The sequence below is a fragment of the Erythrolamprus reginae genome, chromosome 9 (assembly GCF_031021105.1).
Source record: "Erythrolamprus reginae isolate rEryReg1 chromosome 9, rEryReg1.hap1, whole genome shotgun sequence".
Taxonomy (NCBI): domain Eukaryota; kingdom Metazoa; phylum Chordata; class Lepidosauria; order Squamata; family Dipsadidae; genus Erythrolamprus; species Erythrolamprus reginae.
Window position 1 is genome coordinate 25,186,292 of NC_091958.1, and position 22,245 is coordinate 25,208,536.

The 22,245-nt window shown below is 42.1% G+C and overlaps 1 protein-coding gene across 6 annotated transcripts in view; it reads left to right on the forward strand.

Moving 5' to 3' along the window:
- The window catches only part of SLC38A8 (solute carrier family 38 member 8), a 45,415-nt gene that overhangs the window by 17,915 nt on the left and 5,255 nt on the right, over positions 1 to 22,245 (forward strand). For all 6 annotated transcript variants that reach the window (XM_070760552.1, XM_070760547.1, XM_070760546.1 and 3 more), the window contains exons 2-9: positions 7,787 to 7,977; positions 9,577 to 9,775; positions 12,469 to 12,622; positions 13,791 to 13,895; positions 14,085 to 14,136; positions 15,191 to 15,305; positions 17,884 to 18,031; positions 19,785 to 19,981. In XM_070760552.1, coding sequence (XP_070616653.1) covers positions 7,789 to 7,977; positions 9,577 to 9,775; positions 12,469 to 12,622; positions 13,791 to 13,895; positions 14,085 to 14,136; positions 15,191 to 15,305; positions 17,884 to 18,031; positions 19,785 to 19,981 — 1,159 coding nt within the window. In that variant the 5' untranslated portion in view covers positions 7,787 to 7,788. The remainder of the gene's footprint in view (positions 1 to 7,786; positions 7,978 to 9,576; positions 9,776 to 12,468; positions 12,623 to 13,790; positions 13,896 to 14,084; positions 14,137 to 15,190; positions 15,306 to 17,883; positions 18,032 to 19,784; positions 19,982 to 22,245) is intronic.

Consider the following 22,245-nt stretch of genomic DNA (forward strand, 5'->3'; position numbering starts at 1 on the left):
ATGGCTTGTACGTGTGCATTCATTCATTCAAATAAGGGTCTCCTGAATATAGCTCCATTGATTCATTGATTGATTCAAATACAGTGGTACCTCTACTTACAAACTTAATTCGTTCTATGACCAATTTCTTAAGTAGAAAAGTTTGTAAGAAGAAGCTATTTTTCCCATAGGAATCAATGTAAAAGCAAATAAAAAATCAATGTAAAAGCAATTGGGGAAACCTCAGGGAGGATGGAGGCCCTGTTTCCTCCCAGGAGATTCCTAGAGAGGCCCCACGGAGGCTTCTTCCTGTCTTTTCCGGTTACAGTTTCAGAGGCTGGGGTTTGTAAGTGGAAAATGGTTCTTGAGAAGAGGCAAAAAAATCTTGAACACCTGGTTCTTTTCTAGAAAAGTTCATAAGTAGAGGTGTTCTTAGGTAGAGGTACCACTGTAAATGGCTTCTGAATATAGGCCAGCGATGCCGAACCTTTTTTGGTTTGCATGGCAAAAGGTGTGTGTGTGTGTGTGTGCTAGCATGTACGCACGTGCCCACATCCCTTCCCTCCCCCCCATGCATGTATACCCTCCTCACGCATGCACACAAGCCTTTCTGAAGCCTGCTAGGTGAAAAAAATGCCCGAATAGGCAAACTGGAAGATCAACAAATGCACTTCTGGTTTGCCGATTGTGCTGTTTTTTTGCACTCCTGGACTTCAGGAAGCTTCCCTGAACCCTCCAGAGTGCAAAAAACAGCACAACGGCAAACCAGAATTTTTCTGAACTTCCTTTTTGTCCTTTGGGTGATTTTTTTTGCCTCTGGGGCTTCAGGAAAACGTCCCTGAAGCAACCAGGGGGTGAAACGGTCTTTCCCAAGGCCAAATATTAGCTGGTCAGCACACACATGTGCACTGGAGCTGAAAAATCTTGCATGCCCTCTGATATGGCTCCATGTGCCACCTATGGCATGCATGCCATAGGTTCGCCATCATGGATATATATTTATATTTATAGTTTATATTTAATTGGATTTGTATGCCGCCCCTCTCCGAGGACTCGGGGTGGCTCACAGCATATATAGTAGACATAACAATACAATAAATCCAATTAATACAATTTTAAAAAATTTAAAAATTCTAAAACATTTTTTAAAAAGGCCCTTTCCAGGAGCAGACCACACCCCAAATGCCACAACTTTCTCCCTGTCCACAGAAGGTCTGAGCCATACCCAAAACACTAAGATTTGTCCTTTCTGGAAGAGTCCATAAGAAACGGACCATTCTGAGAACCGACTGCCCCATTTTGGCCATTGCTATTTCACAGAGCTGTTTGAACAGTTCCTGCCTTGATTTTCCATGTTTGTACAAATCACTTCTCCTTGACAGCACCGTGCAAGTAAGGCATGTATAACCTCAGCATCAATGTGTAGCCAGCTCAGCAGAAGTCACTCCAGGATCCCATCATAAAAACAGCAATGAGAAAATATCCCCGTATTTTTGGGTGAAAAAGTATGAGAAGAAATAGGTTAGCGCACATATGCCTTGAGTGAGATAGGCACCCCACCGAGAGACATAATACTCAGCTAAAATCCACCACTGGTTTGTGCATAATTATAAATTGCGTTTCAGCATTATGTGTCTTTGTCTCTTTCTTTTCTGACAAAAGAGTGAAGAGGCAGCTCTCCTCATCATACGCTTCCATTTTCAACTCATTAATTTTGTCTAAAGTGTGGAAAGGGATGGAGGTTAATTCCAGTCATATCTGGATCCTTTCTTTAATATTAGAGAAGAAAGTTTGTATAGTTTTACTTGTAAATTATGCTATTGGGCTGAGAATTGAAGTTCCAAGTATTCCATTGAAGTAATTCAACATTCAAGTAATGTTATAGAACTCAATTTCTTTTCATTCCTTTTGTACCCTTTCTCACAAGATTCATCTTAGCTTTAGAAAATCTCTTTTGAAAATCCAATATCAAAGAATTGTCTAGGTTACTTGGCTTATTTATAATTCACTTTTGATTAATATTGGCATTAACTGGTTCAGTTTAACTCCCTGGTTCCCAATGTGGGTAATTTCATTTTTAATGGGGGCAATTGGAACCTTGTTTAAACCTAGTTAGTAGCCTTTTAGGCTTCCTCCGCGTGAGTAGTTCACGTTTTGAATGATAAGAATTATATGTCATGTGGAGGGAGGCTTCAGGATTTTAGAGACGCTCAGGTGGGGCATGGCCAAAAAAAGGTTGGGAACCACTGGTTTAACTGGTTTAATCAGCATTTTATATGCCCAATGAAAGATCTTTTTCTATGTGATTGTGTAAACATGTTTGTAGATTTGCCTCCAGTGTCAACTCTGTCTTGTCAAAACATCTTTTGCACATAGTCTATCCATAGAAGCAAACATCACTCTTGACATTGTCAACATTAACTTCCGATTCCAGTTTTCAAAGGCATCCTTCACCAGTGTTATAATATTCTATGCCATTTTGTAGCTGTTATTCGGCTTTATGTAGCCTTCTCCTTTAAATACAAAGCCAGGATGGTGCAGTTGTTAGAGTGCAACACTGCTGGTTACTTCAGCTAAGTGCTATCTCTAGTTCAGCAGTTCGAATCTCACCACCTGCTCTAGGTTGACTCAGCCTCCCATCCTTCCGAGGTGGGTAAAATCCTACGTAGCTTCCACTCTGGCAATCTCACACTACTTACCAGAGCTTATAAAACTTTTGCCAGACCCATCCTAGAATATAGCTCATCTGTTTGGAACCCATACCACATTTCTGACATTAATGCCCTCGAAAATGTCCAGAAATACTTCACCAGAAGAGCTCTTCACTCCTCTACCCGTAACATTTCTTGTAGATTGTTTATCTTTTTATCTATTTATCTAAATTAGTATCTTCATATATATAATTTCTATTCCTTACCTAGCCTTACTTATGTATTCATTTTTCAATTGAGAAGTTTATTTTCTTTTACAATTATGATTATAATTATGTACATTTACACATCCTCTGTTTTCTTTCTTTCCCTCCATTTGTAGAACACATTCCAAACCTGAATCCTGTTTTTGGTTTAACTCAATTGTTAATTTGTCTAGTTCTGCACATGCTAGAATTTTCCTAATAATGACCTTATCATCTGGTACATGACCCTGCTTCCAGTGTTGTGCCAGTTATATTCTTACTGCTATTAAAATATGGAGGAGGATGTACCAATGTTTCCTTTCAAATCTTCCATCAAATCTTCCTAATAGAAATGTTTCTGATGTTTATTTTTTGTTCTCTTATTGCTTCCAGCCATCTATGTATTTTTCCCCAATTTTTTTTATTACTGGGCCAGGTCTACCACATGTGATAGTATGTTCCATCTATTTGTTAATATTTCCAGCATTTCAAATTAATATTTTGGTACCTCTTTCCCCAATCTTGCTGATGGTAGATGCCATCTATAATTTATTTATTTTATTTATTTATTTATTTATTAGATTTGTATGCTGCCCCTCTCCGAAGACTCGAGGCAGCTCACAACAATAATAAAAACAACATTGTAGCAAAAACAAATCTAATATTTAAAAAGCACATAAAAACCCTGTCATATTTAAAAAGCAAACAACACATACATACCCAAACATAAATATAAAAAAGCCTGGGGGAAAGATGTCTCAACTCCCCCATGCCTGGTGGTATAGATGGGTCTTGAGTAATTTACGAAAGACAAGGAGGGTGGGGGCAGTTCTAATCTCTGGGGGGAATTGATTCCAGAGGGCCGGGGCTGCCACAGAGAAGGCTCTTCCCCTGGGGCCCGCCAAATGACACTGTTTAGTCGACAGGACCCGGAGAAGGCCAACTCTGTGGGACTTTATAGGTCGCTGGGATTCATGCGGTAGCAGGTGGTTCCGGAGGTACTCTGGTCCAATGCCATGTAGGGCTTTAAAGGTCGTAACCAACACTTTGAATTGTGACCGGAAACTGATCGGCAGCCAATGCAGGCCATGGAGTGTTGTAGAAATGTGGGCGAATCTAGGAAGCCCCACGATGGCTCTCGTGGCCGCATTCTGCATGATCTGAAGTTTCCGAACACTTTTCAGAGGTAGCCCCATGTAGAGAGCATTGCAGTAATCGAACCTTGAGGTGATGAGGGCATGAGCGACCGTGAGCAATGAGTCCCTGTCCAAATAGGGCTGCAACTGGTGTACCAGGCGAACCTGGGCAAACGCCCTCCTCGCCACAGCCGAAATAATACATTTTATGTTGATTTTCTTTGTATGCAACTGCTTTGGTTAGTTTGTAATTTATGGTCCAAATCTTTCCCCTCTGATCCAAATTATTAATATTGTATCCAGTAATATTGTGCCCAAAATTTGTTGCCTAACTAATCATATTAGCCTTCACTATTTCACAATGGTTGTCTGCTCGGACTCCAAGATCTCTCTCACAGTTACTACTGTTGAGCAGTGTACCCAGTGATGGGCTACCAAAATTTTTACTACCACACTGTGGGCATGGCTTATGCATTTTGTTTCAACATCTTTCAGTGCAAATCGGGTGCTTTGGGGTGGAGCTCCAAATTTTGCTACCGGAACTGTGTTCCTGACCGTTCCCATAGGAGCCCATCACTGAGTGTACCACATATGCTACACCTGTGCATTTTGTAAAAATAATAGAGGTGGGATATTTAAAAAATGCCCCCTTGGCTGTTAAAAGACCAGCTTGGCTCTACTTATGGTGTCACAAAGGCAAGATTAGCGAAAGTTCTCAGAAGACTTTGAATTCTCCCCCACCCTTCCGAAGTTATATCAAAGTGTGCCAGTCTGTGCCGAGCCTCCCTTATTGGCCAAGCCCTTTACTTCCAGCCCAACGGCTAAATTCTGAATCACCCCAGCCCATTAAGCCTTGCTTTGTGGGCTGCTGGTGGTTGAAAGGGACACTATGAATGGCTCCGGATGCAGCAGGTTGCAAAGACATAATCAGGATGACAGGAACAATTAGCCATTCATAATTCTTTAGAGCAGCTGATTAAAATCTCTTTATTCTGCTTACGGAGATCAGAAGGTCACATGGCTAGGAAATAAAAAAAATTACTGATCTGGTGATAGATAACTAGATAATAATAATTTAATAATAATTTATTAGATTTGTATGCAGCCCCTCTCCACAGACTCGGGGCGGCTCATAACAATAATAATAACAATGTGACAGTGTAGCAAATCTAATATTTAAAAGAAAGCATCTAAAAACCCATCATTTAAAAACAATACAACACAAGCACACCATACATAAAACTATATAAGCCTGGGGGAGATGTCTCAATTCCCCCATGCCTGGTGATATAGGTGGGTCTTAAGCAATTTACGAAAGACAAGGAGGGTGTTGTGGTTCAGCCTGAGGCTGCTCAGGGACCGGCTGTGTCTCTGCTGGCTCCATGCCCGGAGGAGGATGACAGCGAAGAGGAGGGGGCTGAACAGTCGGACGGGGGAGAGGAAAATCAGGAATGGGATGAAGGAGAACAGCATGAGAGCCCGGGGGGGTCTCCCCAGCCAGTAGTTTGGAGTCATTAGGTGATGAAGCTCAAGCCGTCATTGACATGCGACAGAGACGGTCAGATCAAAGAAAGGAGCAATTAAAGAAGTATTATCAGCACTGAATTAGGAACAGCTGGGTTTGGGTGTGGTCTTCCTTAGCAGGGTTTAAAAGGCAGGCAAGCCCTTGAAGCCATGTGGAGTGTTATCAGTTTGGAGTTGCGTTATCCTGTCTTGTTTCTCGGCGTCTCTGTTCCTGGCTTGTGGCCCAGCAGCTTTGGAAGACCCGTGGGAGGTGTAGGTCTGCTATCTACAGCCTCGGCTTGGCAGCAAGAATTCTGTATTGCTGCATGGACTTTTGCCTTCGTGGATATATCTGAAGATACAGCATTTTCCTGTTTGTAAGGACATTTTCTGTTACCTGTGTTTTTCTTGAATTTTATAAAACTGCCTTTGCCTTTTACCAGTATGTCTGGCTTCTCTTTTTGGGTTGGTATTGGCTTCTGGAGTGACCCAGACAGAACAGAGGGTGGGGGCAGTTCTGATCTCTGGGGGGAGTTGATTCCAGAGGGCTGGGGCCACCACAGAGAAGGCTCTTCCCCTGGGGCCTGCCAGATGACATTGTTTAGTCGACGGGACCTGGAGAAGGCCAACTCTGTGGGACCTTATCGGCCGCTGGGATTCGTGCGGCAGAAGACGGTCCTGGAGGTATTCTGGTCTGATAAAAAAAAAGCTGGCCTTAGTTCTGACAAATCAAACTCCTTTTTAAAAAAATCCTCGATATAATTTTTGTACACCAATCTACCCGTTCTTGGTTGTATAGAAAAACAAATGGCCTAAAATATATATACATATTTTTCGCACATTCACCCACGCTATTTGACACTTTTTGGTGCCTCCCAGCTTTTGAAAATTATGCTCCTTCTTGATACGTTGCCTTGGTGTTTTTTCATTGTCATCCATTTGGCTTTTTAAATCCTGTAAAATTCCCAAATGAAAGCAGGTCACTTCATCACTAACTTCATTATGCTCATTTGGGGACTGGCCTTTATGGTGCCTGTATGTTTTATGCCTGAAAGGTGTTTGAAACTGGAGATCTGCAGAGGGAGCAACAAAAACAACAAAATATAAAATATAAAATGCATAAATAATATAAATAATAAATAATATAAAACACACACAACACAACACAGATAGCAGCTGTAGTGCATGACAAAAACATCAAGGCTTCTGTTGTGGCCCACCAGCAGCCTGTGTCACTGTTAGTAGATCCTGTTCAGGTGGAGACCAACTTAGTGATGCGTCAGTGACCTGAGCAGCTGGCGTCTGAGTCGGACAGTGAGGAGGCTGGTGAGGGCTCAGGGCCAGAGGCAGAGGTTCAGCCAGGGCCTTTGGAACCTCCAGCACCTCAAAGCAGTGGTTTCTCATCTTCTTGTTGCAAGAGCCTGCAGAGCTGCCAAGAGACAAGAATGTTTACTCTAGAGGAGGTTTCCTCAGGAGTAAGACTGGGGGCTAATTGGCCATTCCCCTAGTCTACTTAAGAACAGTAGAGTTGGCTGAAAGGCTGCAGAAAACAATAGTTTAGACTCGTGTGTTGTGTTGTGTCATGTTGTGGTTGACTCGTGAGAACCTTCACTCCGTTTTTCTGTCTTGGATTGCTTATCAAGGAAGAGTCCTGGTCATTTTGCCAAGCCTTTGCAAAATGGATGAGATACCAGAAGAACTAGTTGCTTTGCTTTGAGTTAAAAGTGTCTGAACGCAATGCCAGGAATAGCGGCCATTTTTGGACCAAAAGCATTCCCCAAAAACGGCCTGGTTTTTGGGCATTTTCAGGCCGTTTTATTTATTTATTTATTTATTTATTTTATTAATTGGATTTGTATGCCACCCCACTCCTAGGACTCGGGGTGTTCACAACATATCAAAAAACCATAGCAAATACATCTAAAAATCCAATTAATATGACTAAAAAGACTTTTAAAACTCCAATATAGTTTTAAAAAGTTTAAAAACATTCATTACCATTCACTCCACAATATCTTCCTTTCTTTTCCCAGCCCCCTCCCTTCAGTAGGCTAAGCTGGTGAGTGAGGCAGGGGGCTGGGGGGGGGAAAAAACCTTTGGATCCCCTCTTCCCTTTATTTTTGTCATTTATCTTCCCCAGATGAAGAACATCTTTGGAACTTTACTGCAAAGCCATGGAGCCGGATTGACTTACTTGAGAAGTATTGTGGAATTGTTGGTGTCCGCTTAGACCTGACTGCAATAAAACACCCAATCCTCTTTTTCTTTTCAGACATGGAGGAGTTAGCTAGAGAGAGCATTAGCTTGCTAGCCAAGCCATCTCTGGAGTCTGATAGCCCCCAGCTTTCCTCATCTGGTGCCATCTTCATCTTGCTTAAGTCTGCCCTTGGAGCAGGACTCCTGAATTTCCCCTGGGCCTTCAATAAAGCCGGTGGAATGGCCCCAGCGATCTCTGTGGAAGTGGTAAGTGCAAATGGAAAGCTCTCCAGATCTCTTGTGCATTGGATTACCTGAAATCTCTTGTAGATTGGACCACCTAAGATCTATTGTGGATTGGACCACCTGTGATCTTTTGTAGATTATATACCTGAGATCTCTTGTAGATTGGCCCACCTCAAGTAGCTAAAGAAGAACCAACTTTCTCAAACATCTAAAGAAGAAGCAACCTTCTCTAACATTTAAAGAAGAACTGACCTTTCAAACAGCGAAGGAAGAACCAACCTTCTCAAAACATCTAAAGAAGCAATGTTCTCAAACAGCTAAAGAAGAACCAACCTTCTCTAACATCTAAAGAAGAACCAATCTTTTCTAACAGCTAAAGAAGAATCAACTTTCTCAAAACATGTAAAGAAGAAGCAACATTTCAAACTTCTAAAGAAGAAGCAACGTTCTCAAACTTTATAAACAACCTTATAAACAACCTTCTCTAACATCTAAAGAAGAACTAACCTTTTCTAACAGCTAAAGAAGAACCAACTTTCTCAAAACATCTAAAGAAGAAGCAATGTTCTCAAATATCTAAAGAAGAAGCAACCTTCTCAAAACATGTAAAGAAGCAATCTTCTCTAACATCTAAAGAAGCAACCTTTTCTAACAGCTAAAGAAGAACCAACATTCCCTAACATCTAAAGAAGAACTGACATTTTCTAACATCTAAAGAACCAACCTTCTCAAAACATCTAAAGAAGAACCAACATTCTCTTACATCTAAAGAAGAACAGACCTTCTCAAAACATCTAAAGAGTCAAAGTTTACTCTTCCATTCTTCCTTCTAACGTGGAGGTTAACAATAGCTTATTAATTTCTAGGCATATCTAATTTTTCTTTCCTTACAAGTTTTAAGGAGGAATTTTGAGAGTGAGGACAGGAAATGGCTTGCCTCTAGAAGTAGTTGGTGCTTCATCCCTGGAGGTCTTCAAGAAAAGACTGAACAGCCATTTCTCAAGAAAGGAATAAAATGTTCTTCCTTGGGCATGGGCTTGGACTATAAGACCTTCAAGATTCCTTCCAGTCCTATGATTCTCTAAGTAAACTGTGACATTAATTTCACTTTTTGTCCAACTTGTAGAGACTAGAACTTAGGACAAATGGAAAAATGCAGAATAAATATTCAGCAGCAGTGCTCTCAATTTGATTCCTTGGTTTGCATAAGATGCCTGGAATGGATGAAGGAGGTTTATGATCTGGTCTTTTGTGGGGAACCTGGTCATTGTTTAATCTGTTGGGTGAATTGAGCCATCATGTTAATGTAGATGATTTGGGCATAACATGGAATGTACATGTGGACAATATGTTGGGCTAACATGGATTTAGCATATTGTGTGAACTTAGTCTAACATATCAAGTGGATGGGCCAATGGTAAGAGGTCCACCATGTGGACCAATGGTAAGAGATCCACCATATGCCTTCCATAGAAATGCAAGTAGTGGCTACCCAAGGTAATTCTTAGAGACACTCCTTAGCCTTCAGCACCACAGACAGGGGCATATTTTATTGACTTTTTTCAGTTGGCTTCTACAGTACTTCTCTTCAGTGTCATCTTCTCTTGTCTCTCCTGGCAGGGATCTTTGATTTTCCTCATTAGCGGCTTAGTAATCCTGGGTTATGCTGCTTCCATCAGCACTCAGACAACCTACCAAGGTGTGGTGAGAGAAATCTGTGGGTCAGCTGTCGGCAAGCTTTGCGAAGTGTGCTTCATCTTGAACCTCTTCATGATCTCCGTGGCTTTCCTCAGAGTTATGGGAGATCAACTAGAAAAATGTGAGACTCGGATTCCCTTGGAATTTGCTAACTCTGCTTTGGTACTTGGCAGTCTTTTTTGGTTGGGTGAGGTGGTGGGGATGCTAGAGGGGGTGACTTCATTTTTTCAGGAGAAAAAACAATCAATCACGAAGTTGGCCATTCTGGGCCAGAATGCTCAGCCTATCCAGGATAGCCCTAGACTTTATGGTTTAAATGAGGGCTGTCCAACCTTAGCAACTTTAAGAATTATGGACTTCAACTCCCAAAATTCTCCAGCCCGCCATGGTGGTTAGGGAATTCTGGGAGTAGAAGTCCACAAATCTTAAATTTGCAATTCCTCCAAGCTTCATAGAAGGATTAGATTTAGGACAGTAGAGATCAATTTGATCAACCACACACAGACAGAGTGTCTTCTCCATTTTAAAAAGGAGTAACTGGCATGCCCAGTGATGTTTCAAGTCTCCTCTGACTTGATTCACTTTGGGCACCAATCCTGGAGCTCAGCTTTATTTCCTGGACAATCTCTGTGTCCTATGTAAGCCCCAGAGAAATTCTTAGAAAACAAAATGGCTTTACTTGGACATGTGGCCATCTGTCTAGGTGTTGAATTTAACTTATGCTCCTAGAGATTCCCTTTTGGTAAGTCATTGAGGGTGGGGAGGACTTGCCATGCTAGTTTGTCTTCCGATAAACTATGGCCATCTCTTTCAAGGTAGCTATTTTGGGAAAGGCCTGAATCAAACTAAATGTCAACTTTGAACCGAACCTGGTAGAAGCCATTTTACTGTTCCTCAGTTGCCACACAGAAGGGGAAGGGGGGAAGGAAGTTGGAATGCCTTACTAGATACAACAGAGAGTTTTCTTGTGGGAACCAAAGTCATCTCCACTGGTTACGGAAGGAGTACCTGGAGAACCTGCCAATGGACTTAATTGGCCAATGTGACCCGGGATACTTGGGGATGAGAGTATTTCCAATTTTAATTATACTGAAACCACAGGAATGATTTAGAGTTGGTTTTCCTTTAACCAGTGCCAATATGATGTACTCAATAAACAAGTTCTTTGAAGTGGATTCAAGTCTCAGAGTTCTGATTTGCTTGGTTCATTAATTGGAACTTTGACAGAATAAGATTCCATGGGAGCAATTGAAATACAGCTAATCCTTGACTTACAACAGTTTCTTAAGTGACCATTTGAAGTTACAACAGCACTGAAAAAAGTGACATGACCATTTTTCATACTTACAACGGTTGCAGCATCCCTACGATTAAAGTTTAGACACTTGGCAACTTGTACGTATTTATGATGCTTCAGAATCATGTGATCCCCTTTTGTGACAAGCAAAGTCAATAGGGAAATCGTGTTACTAATTTAAGAACTGCAGTGACTCACCTATCAAACGTGATGAGAAAAGTCATAAAACTTACTTAACAAATTTCTCACTTAGCAACATAAATTGTTTAGCTTGAGGACTATGTGTAATCAGCGATGAATGACTTCCATTCTAATGGTCCAAATGTTAACCATAAAAAGAGGGTGCAGGTAGTCCCCGACATACGACAGTCATTGAGCCTGCAATTACAGTTGTCGGTCATGCCTATTTTTAATGAAGAGATTTTACTGTCCTTTTTGCAGTGGTCATTAAGCAAACTTGTGGGGGAGCATGTCAGAATTTTGAATTAGGGTCCCAAATACTTTGCTACCTCTACCTAAGAATGCCTCTACTTAATAACTTTTCCAGATAAGAACCGGGTGTTCAAGGTTTTTTTGCCTCTTCTTAAGAATCATTTTCTACTTAAGAACCTGAACCTGGAAAGATTTCCCAGGAAATTTGAGAGCAGCATGAAGGCCCAGCCAGTTTCCTGCCATTCCCCCTGGGTTTCTCTGTCTGGGAGAGAGTTTATAGGAGGCAGCCTCGTGTCGGGTGTATGGGAGGCACGTGCTCCTCCTCGCCAATTCAGAGACCCCCTTTTTTTTAAGCGTTAAAGTTTTGGATTATTTTGATTCCCCTCCCCTCACCTTCTTCCTTCGGCAGCGACTCTCCTCCTCCTCTTCTCCCTCCTCCTCCTCCCACCCAAATTCCGAGCTTTTATTTCTATCCTAATGGGTTTGCACACATTATTTGCTTTTACATTGATTCCTATGGGAAAAATTGCTTCTACTTACAAACTTTTCTACTTAAGAACCTGGTCACGGAATGAATTAAGTTCTTATGTAGAGGTACCACTGTACATTTTTCTTGGTCTTTTTCAGTAATGGGTTCTGGGGATAATGGGGGGGGGGGAGAATGGAATGGTGTTTCGGTAGGGAAAATGGAGCTGCACATGCAGATCCCCATCCCTAACACACTTATGCAAGATTTGGTTCTGCACATGGACCATTGTTTTTGCCGTGAAGCAAAAAACCAGCTGAAAATTGGTGAAATCTCATGTGCGTGAGCATCCTCTTGTGAGATTTCATTTCCAGCGCATGTGCAGAAGCCGAATCTCATGCCGACATGCAGCCACCTGCCAGCCAGATGTGTGCATGCCATGCCAATCTCCGGTAGTGCACCAATGGTGCTGGAGACAAGGAGCCCCCGCCTGGTCTGTTGTAACTTGGAATGGTTGCTAAGTGATTGGTCATAAGCCAAAGTAGAAGACGACGAACTTTAGATACATTCCTGCCTCTTCTAAGCCTGACCTCCTCTTTCCTAACTTTTTCCCCGCTAGTATGTGACTCTTTCTCCGTCAACGAAACCCTGAATGGAGACACTTTTCGCCAGCCCTGGTTTATCGACCAGCGTTTCACCTTGTCCACCTTGTGCCTCCTGGTTATTTTCCCGCTTTCCATCCCAAGACAAATTGGCTTCCAAAAATATACAAGGTAAGACAGAGTTCAACAGCAATAGCCATTGGTCTTTCAGAAGCAAGAACGTATTGGAACATGATAGGGAAGTGGCTGAAAGAAAATCATGAATGAGGAAATTTAGAAAAAAACAGAATAATTTTTACTAGGCGTTTTTAATAAAATGTATACAAAGAAGATTAAATATTTGATTATCCACATTTTAACAGTGGCAAGGATAAAGTGTTGGTAATGACCTTTAAAGCCCTACATGGCATTGGACCAGAATACATCTGGAACCGCCTTCTACCGCACGAATCCCAGTGGCTGATAAGGTCCCACAGAGTTGGCCTTCTCCGGATCCCGTCGACCAAACAATGTCGTTTGGCGGGCCCCAGGAGAAGAGCCTTCTCTGTGGCGGCCCTAGCCCTCTGGAATCAACTCCCCCCAGAGATTAGAACAGCCCCCACCCTCCTTGTCTTTCGCAAATTACTCAAGACCCACCTTCATCGCCAGGCATGGGGGAACTGAGACATCCTCCCCTGGGCTTTTATATCTTATGTTTGGTATGTATGTGTTGTATGGTTTTAAATTGTTGGGGTGTTAGATATGTTTTATTTTAATATTAGATTTGTCTCACTGTTATATTGTTTTTGTATTACTGTTGTGAGCCGCCCCAAGTCTGCGGAGAGGGGCGGCATACAAATCTAATTAATAATAATAATAATAATAATAATAATAATAATAATAATAATAATAATAATAACCTATGCTTAGTTATGGAGTAATGAAAATACACCAAGATGGAATGGTAATTAAAAACAAATCGTAGAATGTGCAGAGATGGACATGCTAATGAGGAAATTAGAAAGAAAAAAGGACTCAGATTAATATAGGGTATGGGATAAATTTTACAATTAGCAATAGCATTTAGCAATAGCATTTAGACTTATATACCGCTTCAGTGTTCTGATCCCGGCCCTCCGACTCCGATCCCAATCTCAGAAATCACTTATTTTATTAAAAATCCCATTCTTTATTCGAAAGCAAACATACATGAGTGAAAATGCAAGTTTTAAAACCTCACAGAAGCACACATTGTAATAATTAACTGTTATCTATTGTCTCGGAAGAGCGTCAATTCATTCTTTTTTCTGCATTCCTGAGATAACATTCAGTTATCACTCTTTCTGCATGTCTTTTCCAGCATCCTTGGTACTTTAGCTGCCTGCTACCTGATGCTGGTCATTGTGCTGAAATATTATCTCCAAACCGATCACGCTGTTAAGCAAGAGCGTCTCCATTCTGCTAGGTGAGTATGGAGATATAGCAGAGGTGGATTCTAATTTGTTTTTAATTATTGGTTCTGTAGGCATGGCTTATTTTGTGGGCATGGCTTGGTGGTCAAGTGACTGGGTGGGCGTGGCCAACTTGTGAAATGTGGACCGACAGTGGCCATCTTTGTAACGTACAACTTTGTTTTGTTTTTTCAATTGCACAGTTCTTGGGCCTCCATGTTCAGCGTTGTCCCAACCATCTGTTTTGGATTTCAGGTAATAAAGTGAATATTTTGCTTTATTTTCTTAAGAGGTGAAGGAGACATGGGGGCTGCTGACTTTCTCCATACTTGTTGCAAAAGGACACTTAAATTTATGGATATCTTTGAGGATGCAATAAGTACAGTGGTATATCGACCTTAGAACTCTTCTACTTAAGAACTTTTCCAGATAAGAACTGGGTATTCAAGATTTTTTTGCCTCTTCTTAAGAACCATTTTCTACTTACAAACCCGAGCCGGGAAAAATTTCCCTGGAAATTTGAGAGCGGCACGAAGGGCTGGCCAGTTTCCTGCCATTTTTTAAAAGCCTTAAAGTTTTGGATTTTTTTGATTCCCCTCACCTCACCTTCTTCCTTCAGCAGACACTCTCCTCCTCTTCTTCCTCCTCCTCCTCCCACCCAAATTCCAAGCTTTTATTTCTTTGCTAATGGGTTTGAACACATTATTTGCTTTTACATTGATTCCTATGGGAAAAATTGCTTCTACTTAAGAACCCTTCTTCTTAAGAACCTGGTCACGGAACGAATTAAGTTCTTAAGTAGAGGTACCACTGTATTGGGTTGACTACAGCTCATAACCAACATATGTTGTGAGCCGCCTGGAGTCCTTGGAGAGAGGAGTCATAAAAGTCCAATTAATAAAATAAATAATAAATAAACATGGCTCTGTCAATTAATTGGTGCTTTGGAAGAAGTTCAAGGTTTGTTTATTCGTTCATTCATTCATTCATTCATTCAATCATTCATTCATTCATTTATTAGATTTGTATGCCGCCCCTCTCCAAGGACTCAGAGCAGCTCCCAACAAACAATACAGTCTACAAATACAGTAATAAAAAGCAGAACAATTAAGAAACCCTTTTTAAGAACAATCACACAACTCAACATTTGGACTCTGATTTGTTTCTCAGATGTTATTTGGAACAAAGAGTAACGTTGGGTACTGACAGTTTTAAGGCTCTGAAGTGAAGAAGAAGTCAACGGAGTGGGTGCTAGGCAGGCCAGGCGCTCAGGGCTGTGCTTTATATTCAAGGTCTCTTTGTCTTCCAGTGTCATGAAGCCTGTGTGGCCATCTACTGCAGCCTGAGCGATAAGAGACTCTCCCACTGGGTGGTGGTGTCCGTCATGTCCATGCTCTTCTGCTTGTTGATCTACTCCCTGACAGGTATCTTTCTCTTAACGTTCTCCATCAGAGAAGAGACTTTTCACACCTGGTGCCCTCAGAAGGTACCAAAGCCTTCCGAAAGACTTTAAAAACATGGCTGTACTGGCAGGGCTTGGGCCCTTGGGCGGCAACATTCTGCTCCAGCCAGTAGTGTGAATGATAGATGGATGAATGGGTTTTTTTAATATTGGGGTTTTAACTTTTGTACTTGATTTTATTGTTGTACGCCACCCCGAATCCATCAGCAGAGGAGTGGCATCTAAATCTAAATCTAAATCTAAATCAATAAATCTAAATCTAAATCTAAATCTAAATCTAAATCTCAATCTCAATCTCAATCTAATTTGTAGCGCAAGGTTGAAATGAGGGGATGCTCTCGGAGTTTTCTTGCAGACGTTTCAGGATCCAGCTAGGTAACATCATCAGTGCAAGAAGGGAGTGGAGTTTGTGGACTAGAGGGGGAGGGGGAGGACTGTGGGGTTCTTGGTGCTCTCTGAGCTTGTTTGTCTTCGTGTAGACGTTTCATTACCCAACTGGTTAACACCATCAATATTAGAGGGGAGGAAGCAGGAGGACTGTGGGATCCTTGGTGTTCTCTGAACTTGGTTGTTTTCTTGCAGGCGTTTCACAATCCAGCTAGGTAACATTATCAGAGCTGGAAGGGGATGGGCTTTGTGGAGAGGAGGGGGAGGACTGTGGGGTCCTTGGTGCTCTCTGAGCTTGGCAGTTTTCTTGCAGAGGTTTAATTCCCCAACTAGGTAACATCATCAGTCCTAGTTGAGCAATGAAATGCCTGCAAGAAAACCACTAAATTCATAATGCAGTCTGGATTTCAGCTCCACTCCACTCTAGCCAACTACCCGCTGGGCAGCCTGAGCATCGTAACGCTTGAAATCTCACAAATGGATATTAGGGGATATGTTGGTTCTAGCTGGGAAATAGTTCAGTTGGATGGAATTCTAATTGGGAACCAATCGAGAAATTTCACTAAAAGTGACTTGATGGGAATCATTGGTGGGCAAAGAATTATTTTGGGTTTAGAACTTGTAGGAGTTTGTCATACATTTTCTTTCAACCAAATAACTAAACTGGTGGAGTTTCTAGTGGTCTCTGAGCTTGGTAGTTAGCTTGAAGACATTTCATTGTCCAACTAGTTAGCATCTTTAATTTAATTTAATTTAATTTAATTTATTAGATTTGTATGCTGCCCCTCTCTGGAGACTCGGAGTGTCTCACAACAATAACAACAATCTAACAAATCCAATATATTTAAAAGATATCTAAAACACGTTATTAAAACCATGCAACACAATCATACCATACATATACAATATAAGCCCAGGGGTATCTCAATTTCTCCATGCCTGACGACATAGGTGGGTCTTCAGTAGCTTACAAAAGGCAAGGAGGGTGGGGGCAGTTCTAATCTCTGGGGGGAGTTGATTCCAGAGGGCCGGGGCTGCCACAGAGAAGGCTCTTCCCCTGGGGCCCGCCAGATGACATTGTTTAGTCAACGGGACCTGGAGAAGGCCAACTCTATGGGACCTTATCAGTTGCTGGGATTCGTGCGGCTTTAGTGTGTGTGTTTATGTGTGTGTGTGTGATTTGCTACCCATTTATTTATAGTAGCTTACCTTGCCAATTTGATTAAGCAGTTTCTTGATTAATCAGAAAACCATCAAAGGAGGAAATCCCTATCAAACATGGAGAATAAGCTTTTATATATACGAGGGTTATCTGGAAAGTAGGGTGACAAAGCACGTAGCTCTCACGGGGAATGTTCGCTGCTGCGATGGGTGCCCAATACGCTTACTGAAGTGCACAAAATCGACAGAGTTAGTGCTGCCCAAGAATTTCTTGACCATTTCGAGATTGAAGACAAGGTTTTTCTCAACTGTACAGGAGATGAAACTTGGGCTTATCACCCTACTCTAAAGAGCAAACATCAATCAATGAAGTGGTGCCGTGCCCATTTTCCTTCAGCCCCAAAATTCAAAATTCAGCAATTGGCGAGAAAAATCTTGGACACCCATCGCAGCAGCATTCATGCCCTTAGCATTCAGGTAGTGTATTACAGGGCGCACTTTGCACTTGGAGGGAAACGGAATGAGGACACTCATCTCTAACCTTCACCACAACGCCAGTCGATGATCTGCTGACCACTGTCACTGCTCGTTCTCTTCCGCTGGCTTCCCGTTACATGACAGTAACACCAACTCCCCCCGTAAACATTCCCCACGAGAGCTACAGGCCTTGTAACCTTACTTTCCAGATAACCCTTGTATATATATATATATATATATAAATTGATGACCCATCAGATCAAAGATTGTCTCATGGTTTATTTTTATTTTACTGTTTTATTGCTGTTGTGAGCCGCCCCAAGTCTTCAGAGAGGGGCGGCATACAAGTCTAATAAATTATTATTATTATTATTATTATTATTATTATTATTATTATTATTATATTTGTATTTGTATTTGTATTTGTATTTGTATTTGTATTTGTATTTGTATTATTATTTTATATTATTATTATTATTATTATTATTATTATTATTATTATTATTTCCTGCAAGGTTTGTATGGCTACTTAACATTTGGAGCAGACGTTGCGGCAGACATCCTCATGTCCTACCCTGGAAATGATGTGATGGTTATTATAGCCCGGCTGTTATTTGGCATCTCCATTATTACCATCTACCCCATTGTCCTTTTCCTAGGAAGGTGAGAAGAAAAATAACCGTTTCTAGGACTTTCAAAAAAACTCAAATGTTTTGGTGTTTTCACTAAACTGGGTCGCCACACACACACTTTCCCCAATGTGTCTTTTTATGAATTGAGAAGCAGGAAAAAGAATTGAGTTGCTGTCAAGATCTTGGGAGATACTAGGAAGTTCTTGGACAACTGGGAAGTAAAAGTTGTCTCATCCCACAGAAGGAGGGAGGGCATGGGAAGAGTTCCAGAAGGAACGCTCTCTAGTCCTTCAGAAAGTATAAGGAGAGGGGGAGATAAATACTTTTAGTCTTGCAAGTGTCAAGCTGGTGCAGAAGTTGGTGAGAAATTAACGGCCTGCCACACTATCTATAGAAGGCCTGATGTTTATGGGAACTTGGGTTTGTGTGTGTGTGTTGATTTTAATGAGGGAACAGATGCAGCCACAAAGCATTCTTTCAAGTGGTTCAAGGCCATCCTATGCTCACCCACCTGGGAGGAAGCAGAAGGAGGACTTGCCACGTTGGCACAATCTGAGTGGGCAATGTGACAGGTTTGTGGGTGGGGGACAAGGGATGTGAACTTTGAACTAGGTGGGAAATGCATATTCAAGTTTGCCAGTGTGGGTAACAGGATGACTCTGGCAATAAATTGGAACTTTGAGGAGTACTTTGACTTGGACTCTGATTTAACTTGGATACTACCTGGAACCTTGACAGCAAGATTTGCTAATGTAACCTGACAATAAAGCTGGATATGATATTCACAGTTGTGTTTCTTGTCTTCAAGGACCAACAGTTACTCTTTGAAAGACCACTCTGTGGTTGATCATATTAACTTTTCCGAGGACGTCAAAGCTTATTTGACAAAGTATTTACAGGCCAACCTTAGTGACTTTGACTTGTGGACTTCAACTCCCAGAATTCCCCAGCCAGAATAGAGGTGGTTCTAACTTACCTTGTTGCCAGTCCACTTCCTCCCGCTCCATGTGGCCGCCCCCATGGGCGTGCCCGCACTCTTGCGCAATTCACAATTTTTTTAAAAAAGAGAGACGAAAACAAGATGGCGACACATGCGCAGTGCTGGAAAGAAAAAAAAAACTTGGAAAAATATCTCTCCCCCCAAAAAATCCTCCCCCAAGTTAAAAAAAAAATCCAAAACATTTTTAATTTTTTTTAAAAAAAGATGGTGTAGTCTACAGACTGGCACCAACCGAACCGGTTCCCTGACATCTTAACGTCACCAGCGTCTTGCTACCCCGTTTCCCCGAAAATAAGACAGCGTCTTGTATTAATTTTTCCTCCCAAAGATGCGCTATGTCTTATTTTCAGGGGATGTCTTATTTCCCCCCCCCCAATGAATTGTATCCTGTATCCTGCTGCAGCAAAAATGCCCCCAAACACACAGCCGCCTGTTGGATGTGTTTTAAATCTGATTGATGCAGTGTTTTGGGATGCAATTTATGGACAGCAGTGTTATATATGTTCTGTTCGGGAATGCTGCGAAAGGAAACATCTCCTATGTCTTACTTTTGGGGGATGCCTTATATTAGGCAATTCTATGAAGCCTCTCCTACGTCTTACTTTCGAGGGTGATATATTTTTGGGTGAACTGGGAGGAACCCACCTCTGTTAGCTGGGGAATTCTGGGAGTTGAAGTCCACAAGTCTCAAAGGGGCCCTGATCTGGAAGAATAAATGGATGAATGTTTAAGGCGCCACCAGATTCTTGAGCCATTGAGATAAATGCACCAATGTGTCTGTTAGGTCCGTCCTCCAAGACGTGTGCCTCGGCTCCAAACAGGGCTGCATCCAGATGGAAACCAGTGAGAAATGTGTGCGAATTCTGATGACCACCGCCTGGGTGGTGGTCACCCTCATCATTGCCCTGTGTGTACCAGACATCAGCGAGGTGGTCAGCGTCATTGGAGGCATTGGGGCCTTCTTCATCTTCATCTTTCCAGGTAGGTAAATGTGTCTTTTCTCTCCTAGGAATCAGAAAAGAGTTTGATTGACGAAGGAGGAAGGGGGAAGGTAGCAGCAGCCGGTCAGGATGAGAAAACTTGCCCGACAGCTTATTTTGTAAAAAAACACCCCAATCTGATGATTTTCATAGAATCATAGAATCCTAGGGCCCAAAGACAAATACTTGTCCAATCTTTGTGTGTGTGTTTTCTATCAAAACACCCCGGTATACCCAAATATGGGAGGGAACATATATGCTTGTGTTATGCTATGTTCTTTTGGAATATTTCTTGCTGTGGGAACTTGGGGGGTGATGAGTGGGCTGCATGCCATGACACATTCTTTTTAGTTTCTCAAGGTCAGCCTTTCTTCAGCATCTGGCCGGAAGCTGCTGGGAGTTGCCGGATACACTGGCAGAAGATGTATGGGTCATGTAATGGGCTTGTGGGAGGACATGCAAGGAAATGAACTCTAACCCGGGGGGGGGGGGGGCGGGGAGGTGAGATACCCTCGTAACTTTAGATTTGAGTTTCTCCAGTTGTGCTAACATGGCCCTGTTAATAATTTGGAACTTTGAAGAAGGTGAAGCCTTATTTCACAGATGCTATTTGGAACTCTGACAATAGATCTATTTCAAGCTATTTTGCTCTCATCAGCTAGCCATACCCTTACCGGGATTTGAACCTGGGCATTCTGCCTGTAAGACAGTAGGTTTAACCTTTAGGCCACAGATTATCCTCCTGTCTCAGCTTATATACACTGCTCAGAAAAATAAAGGGAACACTTAAACAACAGAATATAACCCCAAGTATTCAATGAGAACATTTCATTCATTCAGATCTAAGATGTGTTATTTGAGCGTTCCCTTTATTTTTGGGGGCAGATACTCAACAATGAACATATTATTAAAAAATCCACCATGACTGGATACTGGAAAAAAAAACAAAAAACCCTGATAAATTATTATTTAACAAGGAAAATAATCAAACAAATATTTCAGATGAGGAGAGATCTCTATGTAATAATAAAATCTACCCAACATCTGATATTTATAAAACATAATTTTAAAAAGTCAACAGGTTAGCTTAAAAATTACACTAGTCTTCAAATCCCCAGTTGTCCAATCTTTTCTTGAAAACCTCCAGCAATGGAGAACTGTGCGAGCGGTTATCGTCCTTCCAAGACATGCCCATATCTCACCATCACTCCGTGGACTGCATTGGCTGCCGATCAGTTTCCGGACACAATTCAAAGTGTTGATTATGACCTATAAAGCCCTACATGGCATTGGGCCAGATTACCTCCAAGCCCGCCTTCTGCCACACGAATGCCAGTGACCGGTGAGGTCCCACAGAGTTGGCCTTCTCCGGGTCCCATCAGCCAGACAATGTTGGTTGGTAGGACCTAGGGGAAGAGCCTTCTCTGTGGGAGCCCTGGCCCTCTGGAATCAGCACCCCCCGGAGATTCGCACTGCCCCCACCCTCCTTGCCTTCCGAAAAAGTTTAAAGACTCATCTTTGTCGCCAGGCATGGGGTCATTAGATCTCTCCCCCTGACCAACGAGTGTATTTTAGTGTGATTGAATTATAATGAATGTTTTAAAGTATTTTAGGATTTTAAAGGGTTTTTTAAAAATTATATTAATTGGATTAGATGCATTACTATGTTCTTTTAAATATGTTTTGAGCCGCCCTGAGTCCTCGGAGAGGGGCGGCATACAAATCCAATTAAATAAATAAATAAATAAACCCACAACTGCAGGAGGAAAGCTGTTCTATTGATTCAAATTCAAGACCAGAGGGCCAGATCTGGCCCACGGGGTGCTTAGAACTGGTCCACAGGTGCTTAGATCTGGCCACGGGGCACTTAGATCTGGTCCACGGGGTGCTTAAATCTGGCCCACAGGGAAACAGCGAAGGGCTGACCCACAGTGCCTTTGCCAGAGAAAACGGAGCTCGGGAGGGCTGTGAGTGGTCCCACTGAGGTCCAATTTTGATGGCAGAGGGCTGCAGGAAGCTGTCCCAGCCACAAACGGAGCTCGAGAGCCCATTTTCTCTGGCAGAGTGGACGGACCGCCACAGACGCCCCCAATACCAGGGACGTCAAATGGCCATGCCCACCCCAGCCTCGGCCACCGGAGGTCAAACACAACCCTGATGCTGCCCTGAATGAAATCAAGTTTGACACCCTTCCACCCGACAGTTCTTGCTGTCAAGAAAATCCTCCTTGTTTCTAGATTGAATCTTCCTCTGATGAGCTTCCAC